The sequence below is a fragment of the Chanodichthys erythropterus genome, chromosome 18 (assembly GCF_024489055.1).
Source record: "Chanodichthys erythropterus isolate Z2021 chromosome 18, ASM2448905v1, whole genome shotgun sequence".
NCBI classification, from domain to species: Eukaryota; Metazoa; Chordata; class Actinopteri; order Cypriniformes; family Xenocyprididae; genus Chanodichthys; species Chanodichthys erythropterus.
In genome coordinates this window covers 20,534,146-20,551,695 of record NC_090238.1, presented here as the reverse complement: position 1 = coordinate 20,551,695, position 17,550 = coordinate 20,534,146, and the positions used below count along the sequence as shown (strand labels likewise).

General features: G+C 36.9%; 1 protein-coding gene across 1 annotated transcript; it reads right to left on the bottom strand.

The window, feature by feature from the left end:
* Positions 1-1,205: 1,205 nt before the first annotated feature.
* ankrd1a (ankyrin repeat domain 1a (cardiac muscle)) lies at positions 1,206-8,232 on the bottom strand. The gene is made up of 9 exons (XM_067367761.1): positions 8,057-8,232; positions 5,920-6,099; positions 5,707-5,832; positions 5,521-5,628; positions 4,224-4,322; positions 3,999-4,097; positions 3,677-3,775; positions 2,163-2,261; positions 1,206-1,915 (listed from the first exon to the last, which is right to left on the bottom strand). The coding sequence occupies exons 1-9, from the start codon at positions 8,081-8,083 to the stop codon at positions 1,802-1,804; spliced, it is 951 nt and encodes a 316-aa protein (XP_067223862.1). The 5' UTR covers positions 8,084-8,232; the 3' UTR covers positions 1,206-1,801.
* Positions 8,233-17,550: the final 9,318 nt, after the last annotated feature.

Below are 17,550 nucleotides of genomic sequence, written 5' to 3'. Positions count from 1 at the left end.
CTCCCAAAGGAAATCTGGATTTTTTGTATTGTTTTATATTATATAGGTGCAGTTCCACACATTAAAGATGGCAAACCATGCAGGACAATGACGGAAAGCTCATCCATTGTTAGAACCTGTTAACACTGGTGTTCCACCCTGTTATGCTCCTTTCCACCCTGTTAGACAAGTAATTTTAAATAATAATTTGACAGCAACGTTAAATATTTGTCATACTTTTGTCTTATTTTGTGAGGTGAGGGGCACTAACAGCATACATAAGTTTTTGAGCAAAAAAAAAAAAAATATATACATATATATATATATATATATATATATATATTATTTGCCATCCTATTGGCAAAAATGGGCACAAAAAAGTACCTTTTCTTAATAATCAAGACATATTCTATTCATCAATAATTGTTTTGTTATTGTTTCAAGAATAAAAAATACTAAGATGGCAAAAGGAACATATACTATCCAAGAAAGCTCATTATTGTTTAACATGTTGTGATGACTATGTATATGTCCCTAACAGGGTGGAATATTTTCATGGCCAGTGTCTGAACAATGTAATATTATTTTTTTGATACCCTGAACTTCCTAATAAATATACATGTCACTATTTTGGTAGAATGCTAAAAACATGAAAATCATGAAACTTTTTTTCGAACACTTATAAAAACCAAAATGTTACCGCATACCAGGAATGACCCATTTGGGACAATAAAGTAAGATTTGTTTTAATCAGAACAACCCTGTAAAATAGGGTCTGTGTTGATGATCTTGGTGATTAAAGGGGTCCTTGATCATGATTTAACTTTTTTAACTTTAGTTAATATGTAATATTGCTGTTTGAGCATAAACAACATCTGCCATGCCGTCATTTTACGCTGGACTGCTTCACAAACGAGGGTCAATTTTATATATGCAATAAATAGTTAATATTTAATAGAATTAAAAAGATAATAAGAGATCAAATTTACAAGACAGAACTGAAGCTAAAAGAACAAGAAAAAAGGACTGGGTACCCAAACGCTGATGAAAACATTAAGAATGTCAATTCTTTAAATTTATTAATGTAAAACTGTTTAAAAAAGTTTGTAAAAAAAGTTTATGCCTAAATTATCCACATTTTTGTCATTAACATAAAAACCAAAAATGTGTCATGTTATTTTTAAATGTTTAAAAAAGGTGGAAACACATGGTGACACGTACCAAAACACTTTATTCACATATGATTAAAATTATTCACAATTACATTTAAGTTGAAGAATTACAAAACACATTTAGTTATGCACAACTCATAAGGGAAGCCCATGTACCCAATACCAAATCCTTCACAAATCCAGTCCAAAATGACAAAACTACAATAATAATATCCACCATAATAAACATTCTCAGGCCAGCATTCACATTCTGTTCCATTTCTGAAAACTTATAGTTCGGTCTCTAGTCTGTCTAGACATTTTCCCAGTAGATCAAACAGCCATCGACATTTTTCAAAAGTTTAGAAAAGAAATTTAAATAATTTGTCACCTCTCAAGGTTCTTTTTCTCTCAAAATCATGCAAGACAAGTGAGAAAACAATATTTACAAATAACCTTGTCGATATTTTGGACGCTCTATCGCCAGCAATTAGCGTCATCATTATGTAAATTGAAAAGTACTGTTCAGTTTTTAATGTTTAACATTAAAAGAAAGAAAGAAAGAAAGAAAGAAAGAAAGAAAGAAAGAAAGAAAGAAAGAAAGAAAGAAAGAAAGAAAGAAAGAAAGAAAGAAAGAAAGAAAGAAAGAAAGAAAGAAAAAGAAAGAACATTCAAAACAAAAGTTGTACATTTGGCTTTGGTGCTTCCTCTTCATTAAAGTTATTCAGGATGTTTTTCACACCTTTTTGCCATGAAAGCAGAGTCTCCATTGGTGTCTTTCCATCCTGTAAATGACAGATAATTTTAGGATGTATCCATTAAAAAATATACCTATTCAAACAGATATACTTGTACAACTAATACTTCAAAGGAACACAGTATAAGACCATTCATTGTTCTGTCATCTTTTTTGCATATCTTGCTTCTTGGATTTGATTTTGTGGAGTCAGCATTAGGCTGTAGTGACTCAATCTGTCTCTAGAGGGCACCATGTGAACTTCAACTCATACAGTAAGCATTGATTGAACTTACATTGTTTTTGGCATTTAGACTGGCTCCATACATCATCAGCAGTTTTATCATTTTAAATCTGTTTATCCTCACTGCGTCATGCATTGGTGTGTCTCCGTCCTACACAAACACAATACATTAGTATTAGAGAAGAAAGCAACATGTTGGACAATGCATTACTACTACTAATAATAATAATATTAATATTTAAAATGATTAAAACAAACACAAAAAATAGTAAAAGTAAAAATAGTATAAAAAAAGTCCTCAAGGCCATAGTGTCATGTTAATGTTATATATTAAAATGTCCATATTAAAGTGCCCCAATGGGCCAACTTCAACCTTGAAGAAGTTATGAATCATGTGAATCTTTGTATGTGCGCTAAGTGTTCTGTGCAGGTCCTTTATGGGTATTGGTGGACAACTGGCACTCTGCTGGAGATCTTCAGACGCCTTGTCATGATCTAGAAGGACATCCTGTGCCTAAATCCAGGGTCCGATCGTCAGCATCGTGACGAATGGAGATATGCTTCTGACTATCTGTCCATGTGTGAAAGATTACTAATTTTGTCTATTTTTCTTAGCCAATCAGAATCATTCAACCTGAAGTAATGACATAGTTGGTGGACTCTGTTAGAGTATAATTGTTGTGGAAATGTGAATGTACACAGAGCGGCATACGAACTCCTTGTGAGACTTGAAGCTAGCTTCTGCTGATGAAACGGCAAACTAATTTTCTTCAATTAATTTTTTTCAAATCTGACTCTGGGTCTTCATTCATCATATCTGGTCTTTTGGGTCTTTAATTGTAAAATTCCCCTACATAATAAACATTGCACATCAACTAATTTCTAAAAGAGTCTAAAAAACTGTCCATTCAAAGATTCAGTCTCTCTAAAACTCTCTTACTCTGCTCTGATTAGTCAGACAGTGTGTTGTGATTGGTTACCACTTACAGTGCATGTCGGAAACTAAAGATCTATTACCATATCTGAATTTCAGCTCCGGATCTTATTTAGTGCTTAATACACAGAGATACAAACAGTAACAACAGAGTCGATATATACATATTAAGGGTGTAACGATTCACTCGTTTTCTCGATGCATCGATTACAAATCCTGACGATGCATATGCATCGATCTTGAAACATGTTTTTTGAATCGTGAATCGTTTATTTCGGTCGATAATCGATGTAAAATGCAAAGAATCGGATTAATCGCGATTCTATAGTGATTCAGTGCTTTAAAATATATAAACATTAAATTACTACACGCGCGAATTGATGGAGACGTTGTGCGTCATCGTTCGCCCTCACAGCTCTCCTTCACAGACACGCAATTTTTTCTTTTAGGAGACAATAACTTTATTCGTTGTGCACTTTGATCTTTAAAACTTTGCAGACGTTTTACGTTCACAAAAAGCTAGATTACACACTGCATGAAAGGTAGGCTAATATTCAAATAAGCATTATAGTGACACTTCTGAATGTTATGGAAAAAATATTTAAATAATGTGGAAAAAGACAGCTTCTTACCCTGTCTTTAGCATTTACATCAGCTCCACAGTGAATGAGGTGCTCTGCACACTCGTAATGTCCAGTCCGAACTGCAACATGGAGGGGAGTGCTGCATAGCTGAAGATACACAACAAGAGTTTTAGTTAGTGCACCTGGTGCTAAGAGTCCAAACTACAGTGCCATCCTTAGAGGCACATTGAAAACTTTAAGCACAAGAAGGATAAATAATGCTTTATCATTGTTTTCTGCAAAAACTCGTAAAGCATTAGAATGATTTGCGAGTGTTATCACTGTCCAAAGACCATCTGGTGTCATACGCTCATGGGAGCTTTATATCTACCTTGTCTCTAGCGTTGAATTTGGCTCCTTTATTGAGAAGCAGCTCCAGGGCAGGCAGGCTTCCACCTCTACAGGCCCAGTGCACAGCTGAGGCATCCAGCTATGAACATACAATACAAAAATTGCATCTCAGAATTATAATATGAGATATATTTTATATATATAAATTAAATGTGAGATAATCTTGTAGCTCTGGTGTAACAGTCACATCAGCCATCTGTGCTACCTTGTCTTTTTGATCCATGAATGCTCCACTCTCCAGGAGCTTCTGCATGATCTCTGTGTGACCTTGTGCACTGGCTTTATGCAGAGCTGAGCGCTTAAACTGAGAGAGAGAACAAGTGAGAGTCAGTATGTTGTTAACTAAAAATAAAACTAAACTGAAATAAAGAGGAAAAAAATAAAACTCTGGGAACTAACTGAAATAAAATAAGTTAAAGTACTAAAATTACTAAATGAAAATAAGTGAAAGCTATATGCATCAATCAGGCATAACATTATGACCACCTTCCTAATAAAAATAATTTTGAATATTGTCTGTACCTCTCACTGAGAATTATCAGAATGTTTTGGGAACGTTTCCTGCTCAGATCGACTTCAACCTTGAAGAAGCTGTGAATCATGTGTATCTGTGTATGTGCGTAAGTGTTCTGTGCAGGTCCTTTGTACTGGTGGACAACTGGCACTCTGCTGGAGAATAGACAGATGCCACGTCATGACCCCAAAAGGACATCCAGTACCTAAATCCAGAGTCCCCTCGTCAGCAGTCTGACGAATGGAGATATGCTTCTGACTATCTGTTCATGTGTGGAAGATTACCAAATTTGTCTATTTTTCTTAGCCAATCAGAATCATTCAACCTGAAGTAATGACGTAGTTGTTGGACTCTGTTAGAGTACAATTGTTGTGGAAATGTGAATGTACGCAGAACGGCCTACAAACTCCTTGTGAGACCTGAAGCTGGCTTCTGCTGATAAAACTGCAAACTATTCTTCAGTAAAATTTCTTCAATTCATTGCATCTCTGACTCCTGGTCTTTCATTCGAAATATCTGGTCAAAGGTCCTAAACTGTTTATCCCCAACACAGTCGTCTAGCCATCACAATATGGCCCTTCTCAAACTCACTCAAATCCTTACACTTGCCCATTTTTTCTGCTTCTAACACATAAACTTTGAGGACAAAATGCTCACTTGCTGCCTAATATATCCCACCCACTAACAGGAGTCGTGATGAATAGTGTTATTCACTTCAGCTGTCAGTGGTCATAATGTTATGCCTGATCGGTGTATATACCTAAAATATAAAAATGACAAGAGCATACAATAAAATTACTAAAATGTAAAATAAAATGAAAACTGAAAAAGAATAGGTAAATTAAAACATACGATATAAACATATAAGACTATAATAGTATATAAATAATAATAATGTGTAATGGGTTTAATGTGTACTGGATCACGCAGCACAAGGCGAAGGAAAGCGTGAGATGTGTGTGTGCGTGTTTTTGTGTTACACACTCACATGATCGCACGCATTGGGGTCTCCACCATCTGATAAATATTTCTCAACAACAGGTAGTTTATTCTCTTCAACAGCCTTTAGGAACAAAGCTTGGTCCACTGTCTCAGGCTGAAAAAATGTTATGCCAATAATTAAATCTAAAATCTGTATATTTTAGGGGTTTAAACATAATATAGAGATCCTTACCAGGATATCAGGCTCTGGCTGTTTCTTTGACACTTGAATCTTCCTTTCCTTTCTCCTCTTCCTCAACTCCAAAATGTTAAAGAGGTCTTCTACAGTTTCTAGTTTTAACTGTCCTGACCGATTAACCTAAGGAAAATTAAAAGTTTTTTCATTATACTACTGTGCGAAAATGTTAAGCCGTGTTCACTTTTATCAAGCTGTATTGATTCTTACATTGAGTTTGAGTTTCTCTTCACTCAGTTTGATGTCATTCTGGGTGGTGTCATTAAGGTCCTGTTGTGTCGGAAGACCATCCTGTTTCTCCTGAATGATGCTGGTCTCATATTCCCCTGCAGCAAACACCTCTGCACAGGCACCTTCTGCCACCTTTCCCTCGCCTCTCTTCCCGGTGACCTGTGATTGGATGTGACACCCATCAGTCTTGGATTTCATATGTGTATGAATGGAAGTCAATGACACACAAGCATCCATGGTCTAGTGTGACCAAAGCTTTTACACACTCAGTTTCATGGATTGAACAGCTTCCAGAGAAAGAACAAGTGTGTAGTTTAAAGTAGATGTAGTTTAATTTAGTGATTGTGTGGGTGGGGTGGAGGGAGTGTTCAGCTGTTTTGAGAACCTAAAAAAATAATTACACATGTTTCTGTTGTTTAAAATAGGAAGACAGGCCCGTGCAGTTGGGGTATTCTAGACATCCTGGATCCATCTTAATCACTGACAGATATTTAATAACACCGCATCATTACCTCCCCCTCTATATCATCACACTCATTTTTTCTTTTCTCTGCCTTTCCATTCTCTTATTTTCTTTAATGTACTTTTTGTTTCTTATATTCTTTATTTCTTCACTTCCTCTAAAGAGTAAGCACAAACATTTCCTTTTCTCTATCTCTCTTATTTTTCTTTTATTCTCTTTCATTCATTCTCCTGTGTTCTTTCTTAAACGTAATTTATTTTTATATTCTTCATTTCGTTTAACAATACAGTTGTATATTATAATTTTAGTGTTTCATATATATTATTTAGGTTTTTAAGATAACATTTTTCATCTTCAGCTGTATAGTTTTAGTTAACAATTACAACACTGAACATAAGTTTCTTTTGTCTTTCCTACAAGAATATGTAAGCATAAACAAAGTTTTCTATTGTAACTTTTATGTTGTGTGTGGATTATAATAATAGCTGTGGATTTTAACTGAAATTAATCAGTCAGTAAGTCAAGTAGCTGGAGCAATTTAATTTTCTGTGTAATCATAACAATTTGTGTTCATGTTACAAATTATTAAGTTATTTTAACTCAATATAGTTTGTTGATTGAACTAAATTTAATTCACAAATCCAAAAAAATCCAATTTGTTTTGTTGAGCCAACACATTTTTTTAGAGTATGTCAACATTAAAGGTACAATATGTAATAATTTTGCCCGCTAGAGGTCGCTAGAGGCCTATTTAAAAAAAGGCATAGCTTGATGACGCCAAATTTTAGAGCGGAATCTTGGGACATGTGGTCTCCATCTCAATGGAAGGTGCAAAAGAATAGGGATTGGTGTCGGGAAGAACTCATGTTCATGGATGAGATTATTAACCTGGAGCGATTGCGCAACACATGCTTCACGAGCAGCGGAACTTTTACTAAGACACAGTCGCCGGCGCTGATTCCGCTTTTCCGGTCATCATGAGTATGAGGTAATGCAGCTCTGTTTATTATATTAGATACATTTGAGTGTGTTGAAAATGTTATAACGTTACTCTGTGCATTCGATTTTAGAATATCATATTAATTGCTGGATGGCTTGTGTTGATAAATGGCAATTAATTTTAAAACGTATTGTATGATGGAGAAAATTATGTATTACTGTTAATAAAAATAAAGCTGCATCTGATTATGCTATGTTAGCTACTTCACAAAATAGTGTTTTTCTCTGAGGCATGGTAAAGCATGCCAATTAGATTTAAACAATAAGACTAAACGTGTTGAGCTATAACAACCATTAGTTTTTTTGACTATAAATATATCAAAACAATTGTTCCCTTGCCTATTAAAACATGTAAATATTAAAGTGTCTTTGGTGTTTCCATGGTTTTTTACAAAATAAAATACCGAGGGTAACGCGGGTATGACGCAATTGACAGGCGACTCCTCACACGTCCCGCATCTTTGGTTAAAATTGAAATTTTCTCACGATTTACAAATAGTTGCAAACATTTGGGATATTGTAAGTACTCAAGTGAACAAAATATATAACACTGGCCTAGTGGTTTTTGGATATTTTACTGCAAAAAAAAAAAAAAAACTTACATATTGCACCTTTAAGATAAGAAAGCACTGCATGCATCACCACAGAACTTACCAGCTCTTCAACACGCAGCAGTCCCATGTCTGTGATCTGGAGTTTGTGTATTCAGTTCTCGGTTGTGAGTTTTCCTGTAAGGCTGTCAGTGGTGAACGATGCAGTTCTCTTTGTGGTTAATTATGTAGTTCTCTTTGTGGTTAATTAAGAGTCCCAAAGCGATCGGTGTAGCCTGCTCAGCTCCCTGGTGGTCTGTGCATATCCTCTCCATCACCTCCCATATATATGGTTCCAGACTGTGGCGCGGACCATAAAAAAAATGTTAGATCATATTCCTTACTTTCCCTTCCCCTCTTTCACCGCCCACAAAATTCCAATGGCGCGAGACACCTTCATTCATCCTTCTCGAACCTCTGCTGAATCTCGCAGCGAACGATGACTGCACGAGCAAGGAACGCGCGGCTTCCGTTCTGGTATGGACGGCGCGCACGCCGGCTCGCGCTTACCAGTAGCTCCAGACCATAGACTGTAAAAGCTCCAGACTCACAGGCCTGACCTGCGACCACTGACACGCGGGTGGGCAACAGGTGCACGACGGCATGACTGCATAGTCTATTCAGCGCGTGAGAAAAGCAATAAAGAAGTGTGACGTGGCCTTTTTGATAATTATAGTAAGGGAGACTAGTTACACTTTAAAGTCTGCTGCTCCAATAAATATTAATATTTCTCAGGGTAGGTCTATTTTTTAAAATCAACTTCTGTAAAGGCAAATATATAGCCTACTAAAGCCTTGCCTAAAAAAAGCTTCTTAATATTTACACTGGTATTTCCTCTGAAAAAAAAAAAATGTCTACTGTAGGCCTATACAATTTATTTGTATGCTTGTTCATGAGGATTACATTTATATTCAAGGACATTTATTTATTTATTCTTGTACTACTCTCTGTTTTCATTGCTCATTTTTAGTGTTCATGTCACAAGAGCAGTTAACACACTATATTTATGGCTGTTTTAATTCAAGCCTCCATTGTAACACATTTTCAAAAATAATGTGCCAGTCGGTGAAGTTGTGCAAGTCTGGCCTGAGCATGACAGGTATAGAATGGCAGTGAACTTCCTTTCACATGACAATACTGTCTGATGACAGTCAGTAACATAGGCTTTTAATAGCCTCATGGTAATGACAGAGTGACATGTTTGAGACACCTTTTCACCTCTTACAGACAGAGACCAATATGTACAGATAAATCTGAGCTGATGTCATCTGTCAACAGCCGTGTTTTTGCAGGTGCATGTATCTGCAAAGCGCTCATGCCCCTCAGCCACAAGATGAGCAGGTGCAGAATTGCATACAAGTGTGATCACTCATACGATCTGTGATACATCTGAAGTTTACTGTAAAGAGTGAGGAGCTCAGACAGTCCATCAGCCATAAATCAAATCCAGTCGCAAGATGGTTTGCAATGGTGTTTTCCTTAAAAGGAGACACTTAAGCCAGGCCACTGTCTAGACCTATAGGCTATCTGAGAGACACCAAAGGTCATGACTCAATATGAAGAAAGAGTGACTAATGAGAGAAGCTTTCAGTTTGAAGTGTCTTGCTCAAGAGCAAGGCTGGATTGCCATTTGTGAGGTTCAAACCTTCAACCTTCTTATCAATTTCAATCTTTAAAAATTCAGGCACTTCCAGATCAATTCTGATGTGATTAAACTGAATAAATACCATAGATTCTACAGTTAATATTATTTAGTTATTACAATTATCATATGTATATATCTGTATGCTATATATAGATCTGTATGCCTTATCACTAATAGGGGTGTAATGGTACGGACGTGACGGTTCGGTGCTGACAGTCAGACAATAGCTGCGTCTCATTCCGGAAGCTGCGTCCTCCGGATGTCGCATTTGAAGGCTGCATACATCATCAAGGATGTCTTATTTAAAGGGTTAGTTCCCTCCAAAATAAAAATTCTGTCATTAATTACTCACCCTCAATATTGGCCGAGGCTGTTCATGTGAGCAGCACGATGCATTCGTGTGATGTTGACGCAGGAGCCGGCCAATAATGAGAAGCGCTGGATGTAAACAGCGAATGAGAATGAGAAGTATTCTCATCGCTTCATAAAATTAAGGTTGTCACGTCGCCTTTTTTTTAAGAATGTATACCTTTCTGGACCTTGTAAGCGGTGGTTAAATTGCTGTCTGAGACATATAGGCTGCTTCTAGGATTTCATCAAAAATATCTTAATTTGTGTTCTGAAGATGAACGAAGGTCTTACAGGTGTAGAACAACATGAGGGTGAGTAATTAATAACAGAATTTTCATTTTTGGGTGAACTAACCCTTTAAGAAAAGTAACCGTAATAAAATTGACTGTTATTCATGAGGTGTAAAATACTGTAATTTCTGTCGTACTTTGCAATCTAACGGTTACTTTTCTTAAATGAGACCGCCTCAATGACGTATGCAGCCTTCAAATGCGACCTCTGGAGTACGCAGCCTTCGAAATGAGACACAGCTGAATACAGTCACATGCGATCCACACTCCAGTCCAGAAGGGGGCACACGCGGTAATGCAATGCTGTTTGCTAACCGCCACAACAGGAAAAAGAGCAGTGCCCGGTTGCATAAAGCACCTTAAGTTTTTCCCTTAAGTATGACACTTAAGGCGTGATTTCCCCTTAACTAAGGGAATGACTTAAGGGTGTTGCATATAATCTCTTAAACTGTTCTCTTAGGTAAGGGAAACCGTTAAGTGTTTAACGACAGCATCCCAGGTTTTGCCGTTAAAAAATTCTACTGTTGCCATGGACACGTTATTTGTTAATACGTATCGTGGTAAGTTTTCACAGAAAACAACATAATATGGATAAGGAAAACAAAAAAGAAAACCAAATATGAAAGAGACGAGAAACTCAAATTGATTGTTTACTCAAAATTGAGATTTCTGCCGTCATTCACTCACCCTGACAACCCTCATGTCGTTCCAAACCCATAAGACTTTCATTCATCTTTGGATAACAAATAAAGATATTTTTAATATTCTCTCATCATTTATGTCCGTTTATTGAAAGACATCCATATGATTACGGCTGTGTCGGAAGCTCAAATGTGCGCGCAAGAACCAATGAGGTTTGTTTTTGCGTGTGATGCACGCACGTTTGCGCTTCCGTTGACCATATAAGATAATAAGATATGTTATATTTCATCAATGTTTATGTGAATAAACCGCTAAAGTACAATTTGTCTATCATATAAAGCGGCCGATCGTGGCACGTTATACGACTTGGATTGATCCTGCTCACTCTGTGTAACACTTAAGGTGAAGTTTTACGAACCTTACGATATACTTAGGGAAATGAAGGTTAAGGGGCTTTATGCAACACTTACGCATTACTTAAGTGAAAAATATATACTTAAGGGAAATTCTTAAGGGTTTATGACGTTTTGCCTAAAGAAACCCTTAAGTAACACTTAACGGTTATTTTCTGCAACACCCTTAAGTTTAAGGGAAACATAAGGGTGATCTTAAGGGAAAATTACACTTAAGGTGCTTTATGCAACCGGGCACTGGAGAATAACAGACGATCTAAGCACCAAACCAAAACAAGGATGTCGATTCGCCATTGACGAGTTCAGATGGCACGCAGGAGCTTACTTGTTGCCTATACGCTGAGTTTCAATGAACTTTGCTCCACTATCTTCACAAAAAGGAAACTGGGACGGATCCTGAAACCGGCATCCTGTTTGTGTTCTTTATTTTACAAAAGCACAATGTTTTGTTTTAATTGTGAGTGTAGAGTGTACACAAATAAAAATAGTTTACCTTTACAATGATCTTAGGCCGTGTGTCCACCAGAGCGTTTTTAGCCAGCTGAAAACGCTAGGCGCTCTGCTTAAAACGCCCGTCTTTGAGCGCTTTAGAGCGCTTCTGCAGCGTAGCGTTTTTTTTTCCGTTGAAACGCTTTGTTGCTATGATACGGAATATCCGCGTCACTGTTAGGTTACTTATAACTGATTTTGCAGGTAATTTGTTGCAGGCTAAAAATGTTCACACAATGTGGAATTACTTGCTATTACTTGTTCGGAGACCAGAAATATTAATTTCTCATACATTTTGTTTCTGTTTGTTAATGTTGCTGTACAGCAAGAATGTGACAGTTGGTCGGAGTTGTATTTGTCCCGCCCCTCCTTCACTCTGATTGGATGGCTGGCTAAAAAGTGACAGTGATGAGCGCAGCGTTTTACTTAAAGTTGAACGTTCTTCAACTCGAGGCGACCAGTAAAAAACGCCCAGCTCTCAGCGCTTGAACGTGAAAAAGACGCTCAGCGCCTCGTTACGCTCCTTGCGTTTTAAAAACGCGGCGTTCCCATTGAAAACAATTGAAAAAATACGCTAGCAGCTGGAAAAAACGCTTAGGTGGACACGCGGCCTTACTCTTATCTGTATGACCATCAATGACGGAGTATTTTAAGTTGTTTCCACTGTTAATGATGAGACAAAATCATTTGGCATTGTGCGGATTGTGTCATGGAAGTCTCACTACTACAGTCCAGTGGTGAAATATGTGTGTCCTAGAAATGGAAAGCCTCAGGTGCCGTTTCACTTGCTGTCTCCTCATAGAATTGTGAAGTTGGAATAGAATGGTGAAGGTTTTTTTTTTTACTTTGTAGTGGCAATGGCTAATATATTTTATAATATAGCCTAATGTATATTAGCAACAATCAATTAAGTAACATAGTTGGGTAATGGCCTGAAGCCTGGTCTGAGCAGCAGAGAGGAAAGTCATGTGTGGGCCTAAGATCAGTTTTAGCTCTCTGTAGGGTGTGGGACTTTTGGACAGGGTGGAGCAGTAGCCTTGCTGAAGGGCATTAATCCAGCCTGGATATATAGAGGAGCACTCCAACATCACTTGAAACAGCAACCCCCCGATATATGACACTATGTCTATTAATAGTTGTATAAAACAAGTGGTGATGTTAAACTTTTTTTTTGGGAGAGCTGTTTATGTAAAAACAAACAAAAAAAACTTTTTAGTCTAACTCTTGGCTAATAAGTATATCCTTCTGTTCCATCAGATGTAAACAATATCCTGCATCGCAGCATTTTTGACCATCTCCAAATGCTGCAATGGTTAAAAAACAAACAAAAAAACAGCATAATTTTCTCATATATTCAGAATGAAATTCAGACTGCATGAAAAAAGCATTAATTTTCAAACTGACTCCAGTTCTAACAATGCTTTCCATGCTGAACTGCTCATTGAATGATAGCTTTCAATCTATCAAACTAGGTTTTTAAGGTGTAACCGTTCACGCCATGTGTTTTCATACACAATTGTGCATGTGTGTCTGTATATTGACAGTTGTGAGGTTAAGTTAAATATAGCTATTGGCTATGTGGGTGTCTCTAATAGGGGTTATTTATGGGGTGTTACCAAGTGTATATGTGTCAGTATCACTGAAGGCTTAGGGATTCTGAGCTCTAACCCACTAACCTTGACAAATGGCTTCTCTGGCAAGTGATTGCATATGTGCTGCATATGCAACAGCTGCCTTAGTTATTATTGATATAGTGATTATTTTAATATTGTGGATCCAAACAGGCACTACACCAGAATAACTGCCTATCAGAGTTTAGATTAGCAGGATGTACACAAACAGCCCACTCGTCCCTGCCCACATGCATGCATACAGTACATAATCAGATAAAAGTAGAGTGTGATTTAATAATCATGAAGAAACATGCATGTGGGTTAAATAAACACAATAAGAATTTTTTGTTCTGCTAAAACAATAAATTTCCTATACAAATGGTTATTTGGAATTCTTATTTAATGCTAGAACTGAAAGTATGCCCAGGCCATACTGCAACAGGGACAGCAGAGCACCAGCAAATCAAACAAGAATGTTGGAATCATGTTCTCACAATGGCAGGGGCTTGGAATGCTACAAGGATTCGGAAGTGCTGTGAAGTTTAGGGAATGGGGGATTAAGGATTCTATGTCCTCAGCTGTGGCCATATGGCTCATGTGTTGTTTCAAGATCATTTGTCTTCTTGGTTTGCATGACAGCTCACATGCGAATCACGTGATCCCTCAATGTGTCCACAACAAATATATTTCCTCAACACCTGACCATTCCATGAGCACCCTGGAAGGTTCTATGACAACATTTTTCTCTGCTGATTTACATCTTTTAGAATGCTTCCACATTTAGGTCTTAGTGATGAATATGCACAGTCTGTTCAAGCAATACAAAAAACATTTTGAGTCTTAAATACTAAGAAATCATGTCAGACCAACAGAATTCCCCCAAATGTTGTCCTAAAGTTGTCTAAACAAAGAACTTCATATTGCTGAAATGTTAAGAGTTCCCAGAATGCACTGCAGCATGAAGAAATTATAATTACTGTTATAGGATTATTGTTTGGCTTTTTGCTGACTCTAATATACCTGTGCACACTGCCATGGCGGGTTGGGAGCTTCGGGGCGCCACTGCCTACCTGTCTGTACCTGCTCACTACCTCCAGGGTGCCTGTGCCCCCCCTCCCTGGTTAGACTCTATCTGGCGCGAGGACGTGCCTTCCGGGAGGGGGGAGTAATGTCAAATGTCTGTCTGTTTTGGCACTTTGTTCTATTTCTCACCTGTCCTCCTTTGTTTAGTTTTCCCACCTTGAGTTGTCATAGTTACTCATTTGATTAGTGTCCTTAGTTCAGGTGTGTCTTGTCTTGTTTGCCCCTTTGTTTTGACTTGTACAGTGGCATGAAAAAGTATGTGAACCTCTTGCAGAATCTGTGAAAATGAGAATTATTTTAATAAAATAAGAGGGATAATAAAAAAATGCATGTTATTTTTTGTTTAGTACTGTCGTGAGTAAGATATTTTACATAAAAGATGTTTACATTTAGTTCACAAGACAAAACAATAGCTGAATTTATTAAAATAACCCCATTCATAAGTATGTGAACCATTGATTCTCAATACTGTGTGTGGTTACCTGATGATCCACGCTGTTTTTTTGTTTTGTGATGGTTGTTCATGAGTCTCTTGTTTGTCCTGAGCAGTTAAACTGAGCTCTGTTCTTCTGAAAATTCCTCCAGGTCCTGCAGATTCATCAGTTTTCAAGCATTTTTGCATATTTGAACCCTTTCCAGCAGTGTATGATTTTGAGATCCATCTTTTCACACTGAGGACAACTGAGAGACTCAAACTCAACTATTAAAAAAGGTTCAAACATTCACTGATGCTCCAGAAGGAAACACGATGCATTAAGAGCCGGGGGGTGAAAACTTTTGAATTCAAATATCAAGGTAAATTGTAGTTAATTTTTCTGCCGGGAAACATGCAAGTATCTTCTGTTACTTCCGAAGGGCAGTACTAAAAGTAAAACAATGATATTTTTAAAAAAATAAGAAAAATTGTGACATCTTCATCCTGTTCAAAAGTTTTCACTTTTGCATTGTGAACATTGTGATCTTTTATGTAAAATATCTTCGGGATAGTACTAAACCAAAAATAACATGCATTTTTTATCATCCCTCTTATTTTATTAAAATAATTCTCATTTTCACAGATTCTGCAAGGGGTTCACATACTTTTTCATGCCACTGTATATATTCCCTGTGTTCTCCCTCAGTCTCTGTCGGTTCTCGTTTGTATGTAGAGTGGTTTTTCCTGAGTTTCTCCTGTTATTTGGAAGTAAAAGTCTACCTTCGTGTATTCTACCTTGTCTTGTGAATTCCTTACCACCATTACGTGACAATACCTAATCACAATAAAGATTGTTGTGGTGAATAAGCTACAGTATCAGGTTACCAGTATGCTAGTACTTAACACTAATTAAACAGACATTAATGGTCATAATAAATATAGTTCAAACAAAAATCCAGCGTTAGCGTCAATTCTAGCAGGTCACGTCAGTCAAGCTTGCACCAGCTGACTCCCAGGTGACTCACGTCTACCTATAGGAATACGGCGCCTATTACAGCACCCATATATAAGCTCTTCAGTATTATCAGCTATTGTATTCTCAGGAGCTAATTACCCCTACTACCTAACTACCCAACATACTTTTGTTGGTTAATGAATTATTACATTTAATGACTTTTAATAAAGGTAATGGTTCCAAGATTAAGCTCACCTCAAACTAAATGGGCAAAAATAAAAATCAAGTAAATGCTAGAGGTGAATTTAGTCAGAACACATACAGGGCTGTGTTTCCCAAAAGCATAAGCTTAAGTGGAACGTAAAACCATCACTGTTGCCACCAATGGTCTGTACGATCATCTTAGCTCATGATGCCTTTGAGAAATGCAGCCCAAGTCCATTTGATGAGGATATGACATTTCAGAAGTGTTTGGTTTTTTGCGGAAGGTTTCTGAGTCTCCATATGGATTATCTGATGCTTTACGTGTCTCTAAACTCTTAACCAGCTACAAACACTATAGGGAAAAGGGATTGTGTGTGCGCCTACAGCAGACATTTGAGAATGCAGTCATGCACTGGTATGAACATTTGGTTTTGAAATTTAAGATTTTATTTTTATGACCTTTCTTGCAGCTGTTAAGTGTTATACATTACATGGACAGACACACATTTCTTTATGGCCCCTGTATTCTGTTTCCCTTCTTTGTGCCAAATTTGATCACTCTTTCACATAAAGTCATAGTGTGATCACCTGGTAAGCAGGTTCTTCCCACAGCTTTTCGCTTTTAGCAGAAATTATTCCTAGTAATTCAAATGTGTCTCTTATGAGTCTGTGTGTTAGGATTTAAGAATGTGTTTTGCATATGTCAGTGTAATGCAAACAGTATTTCTCTCTCTTACTTTCTCCACTTCTATTTATCTATTTCAAGTCATCACAGTCAGTAGGAGGCAAAGAGTTCATTGTTCTCTTCTTTTTAGTCAAAGCAACAGAATCTTATCTGCTTCTGTAGTCATTGTGTGAGGGAATAAGTGTGAGAGGAGAAGAAAAAAGATGTGAGAGAGCAAGAAGCAGGGAAGAGCAAGAGTTACAGAACAAAATATCTTTATTAAGGTAAATGTCATCATTCAATATAAAATGGTATGTGCGAAATATGCATCTTTACTCTCTCTCTCTCTCTCTCTCTCTCTCTCTCTCTCTCTCTCTCTCTTTTACATTTCTATCTCAGATTGTGTTGCTTTGTTATAGCATGACAAAGAGCTGGATGGAGACAGTAGCTTCAAAAAGGTAAGAAAACCATCAAGTTTAATGTAATGTTTCATTTGTGTCAGTAGAGATGTTGATGCCATTCCTGGTATTTCACTCCTTTTAACTTAATAAAATTAATAAATAGATAAATTAAATTAATTTAATAAATATTAAATAATAAAAATAATTAAATATTTTGCCCTGTATTTTTCATTTTCTTTGTTTATTTTGGTCTGCATATTAGTTTGTCGATACATTGTGTCAAGACTAAAATATGTTCAAGAAGAGCTTTAATAAGTAATTTCTCTCAGTGTAAAATTTTTATAGCTACAGTATGTGAGGGTGATCCAAAGGTATTTTTATTGATCGATTGCC

Excerpts from the sequence above, each read along its gene's own strand:
- ankrd1a (XM_067367761.1), bottom strand. The coding sequence starts at position 8,083 with ATGGGACTGCTGCGTGTTGAAGAGCTG. Across the intron at positions 6,100-8,056 it reads TGCTGCGTGTTGAAGAGCTG|GTCACCGGGAAGAGAGGCGA; the intron begins GTAAGTTCTGTG and ends ATCCAATCACAG. Across the intron at positions 2,262-3,676 it reads ATGTAAATGCTAAAGACAGG|GACGGAGACACACCAATGCA; the intron begins GTAAGAAGCTGT and ends GTGTTTGTGTAG.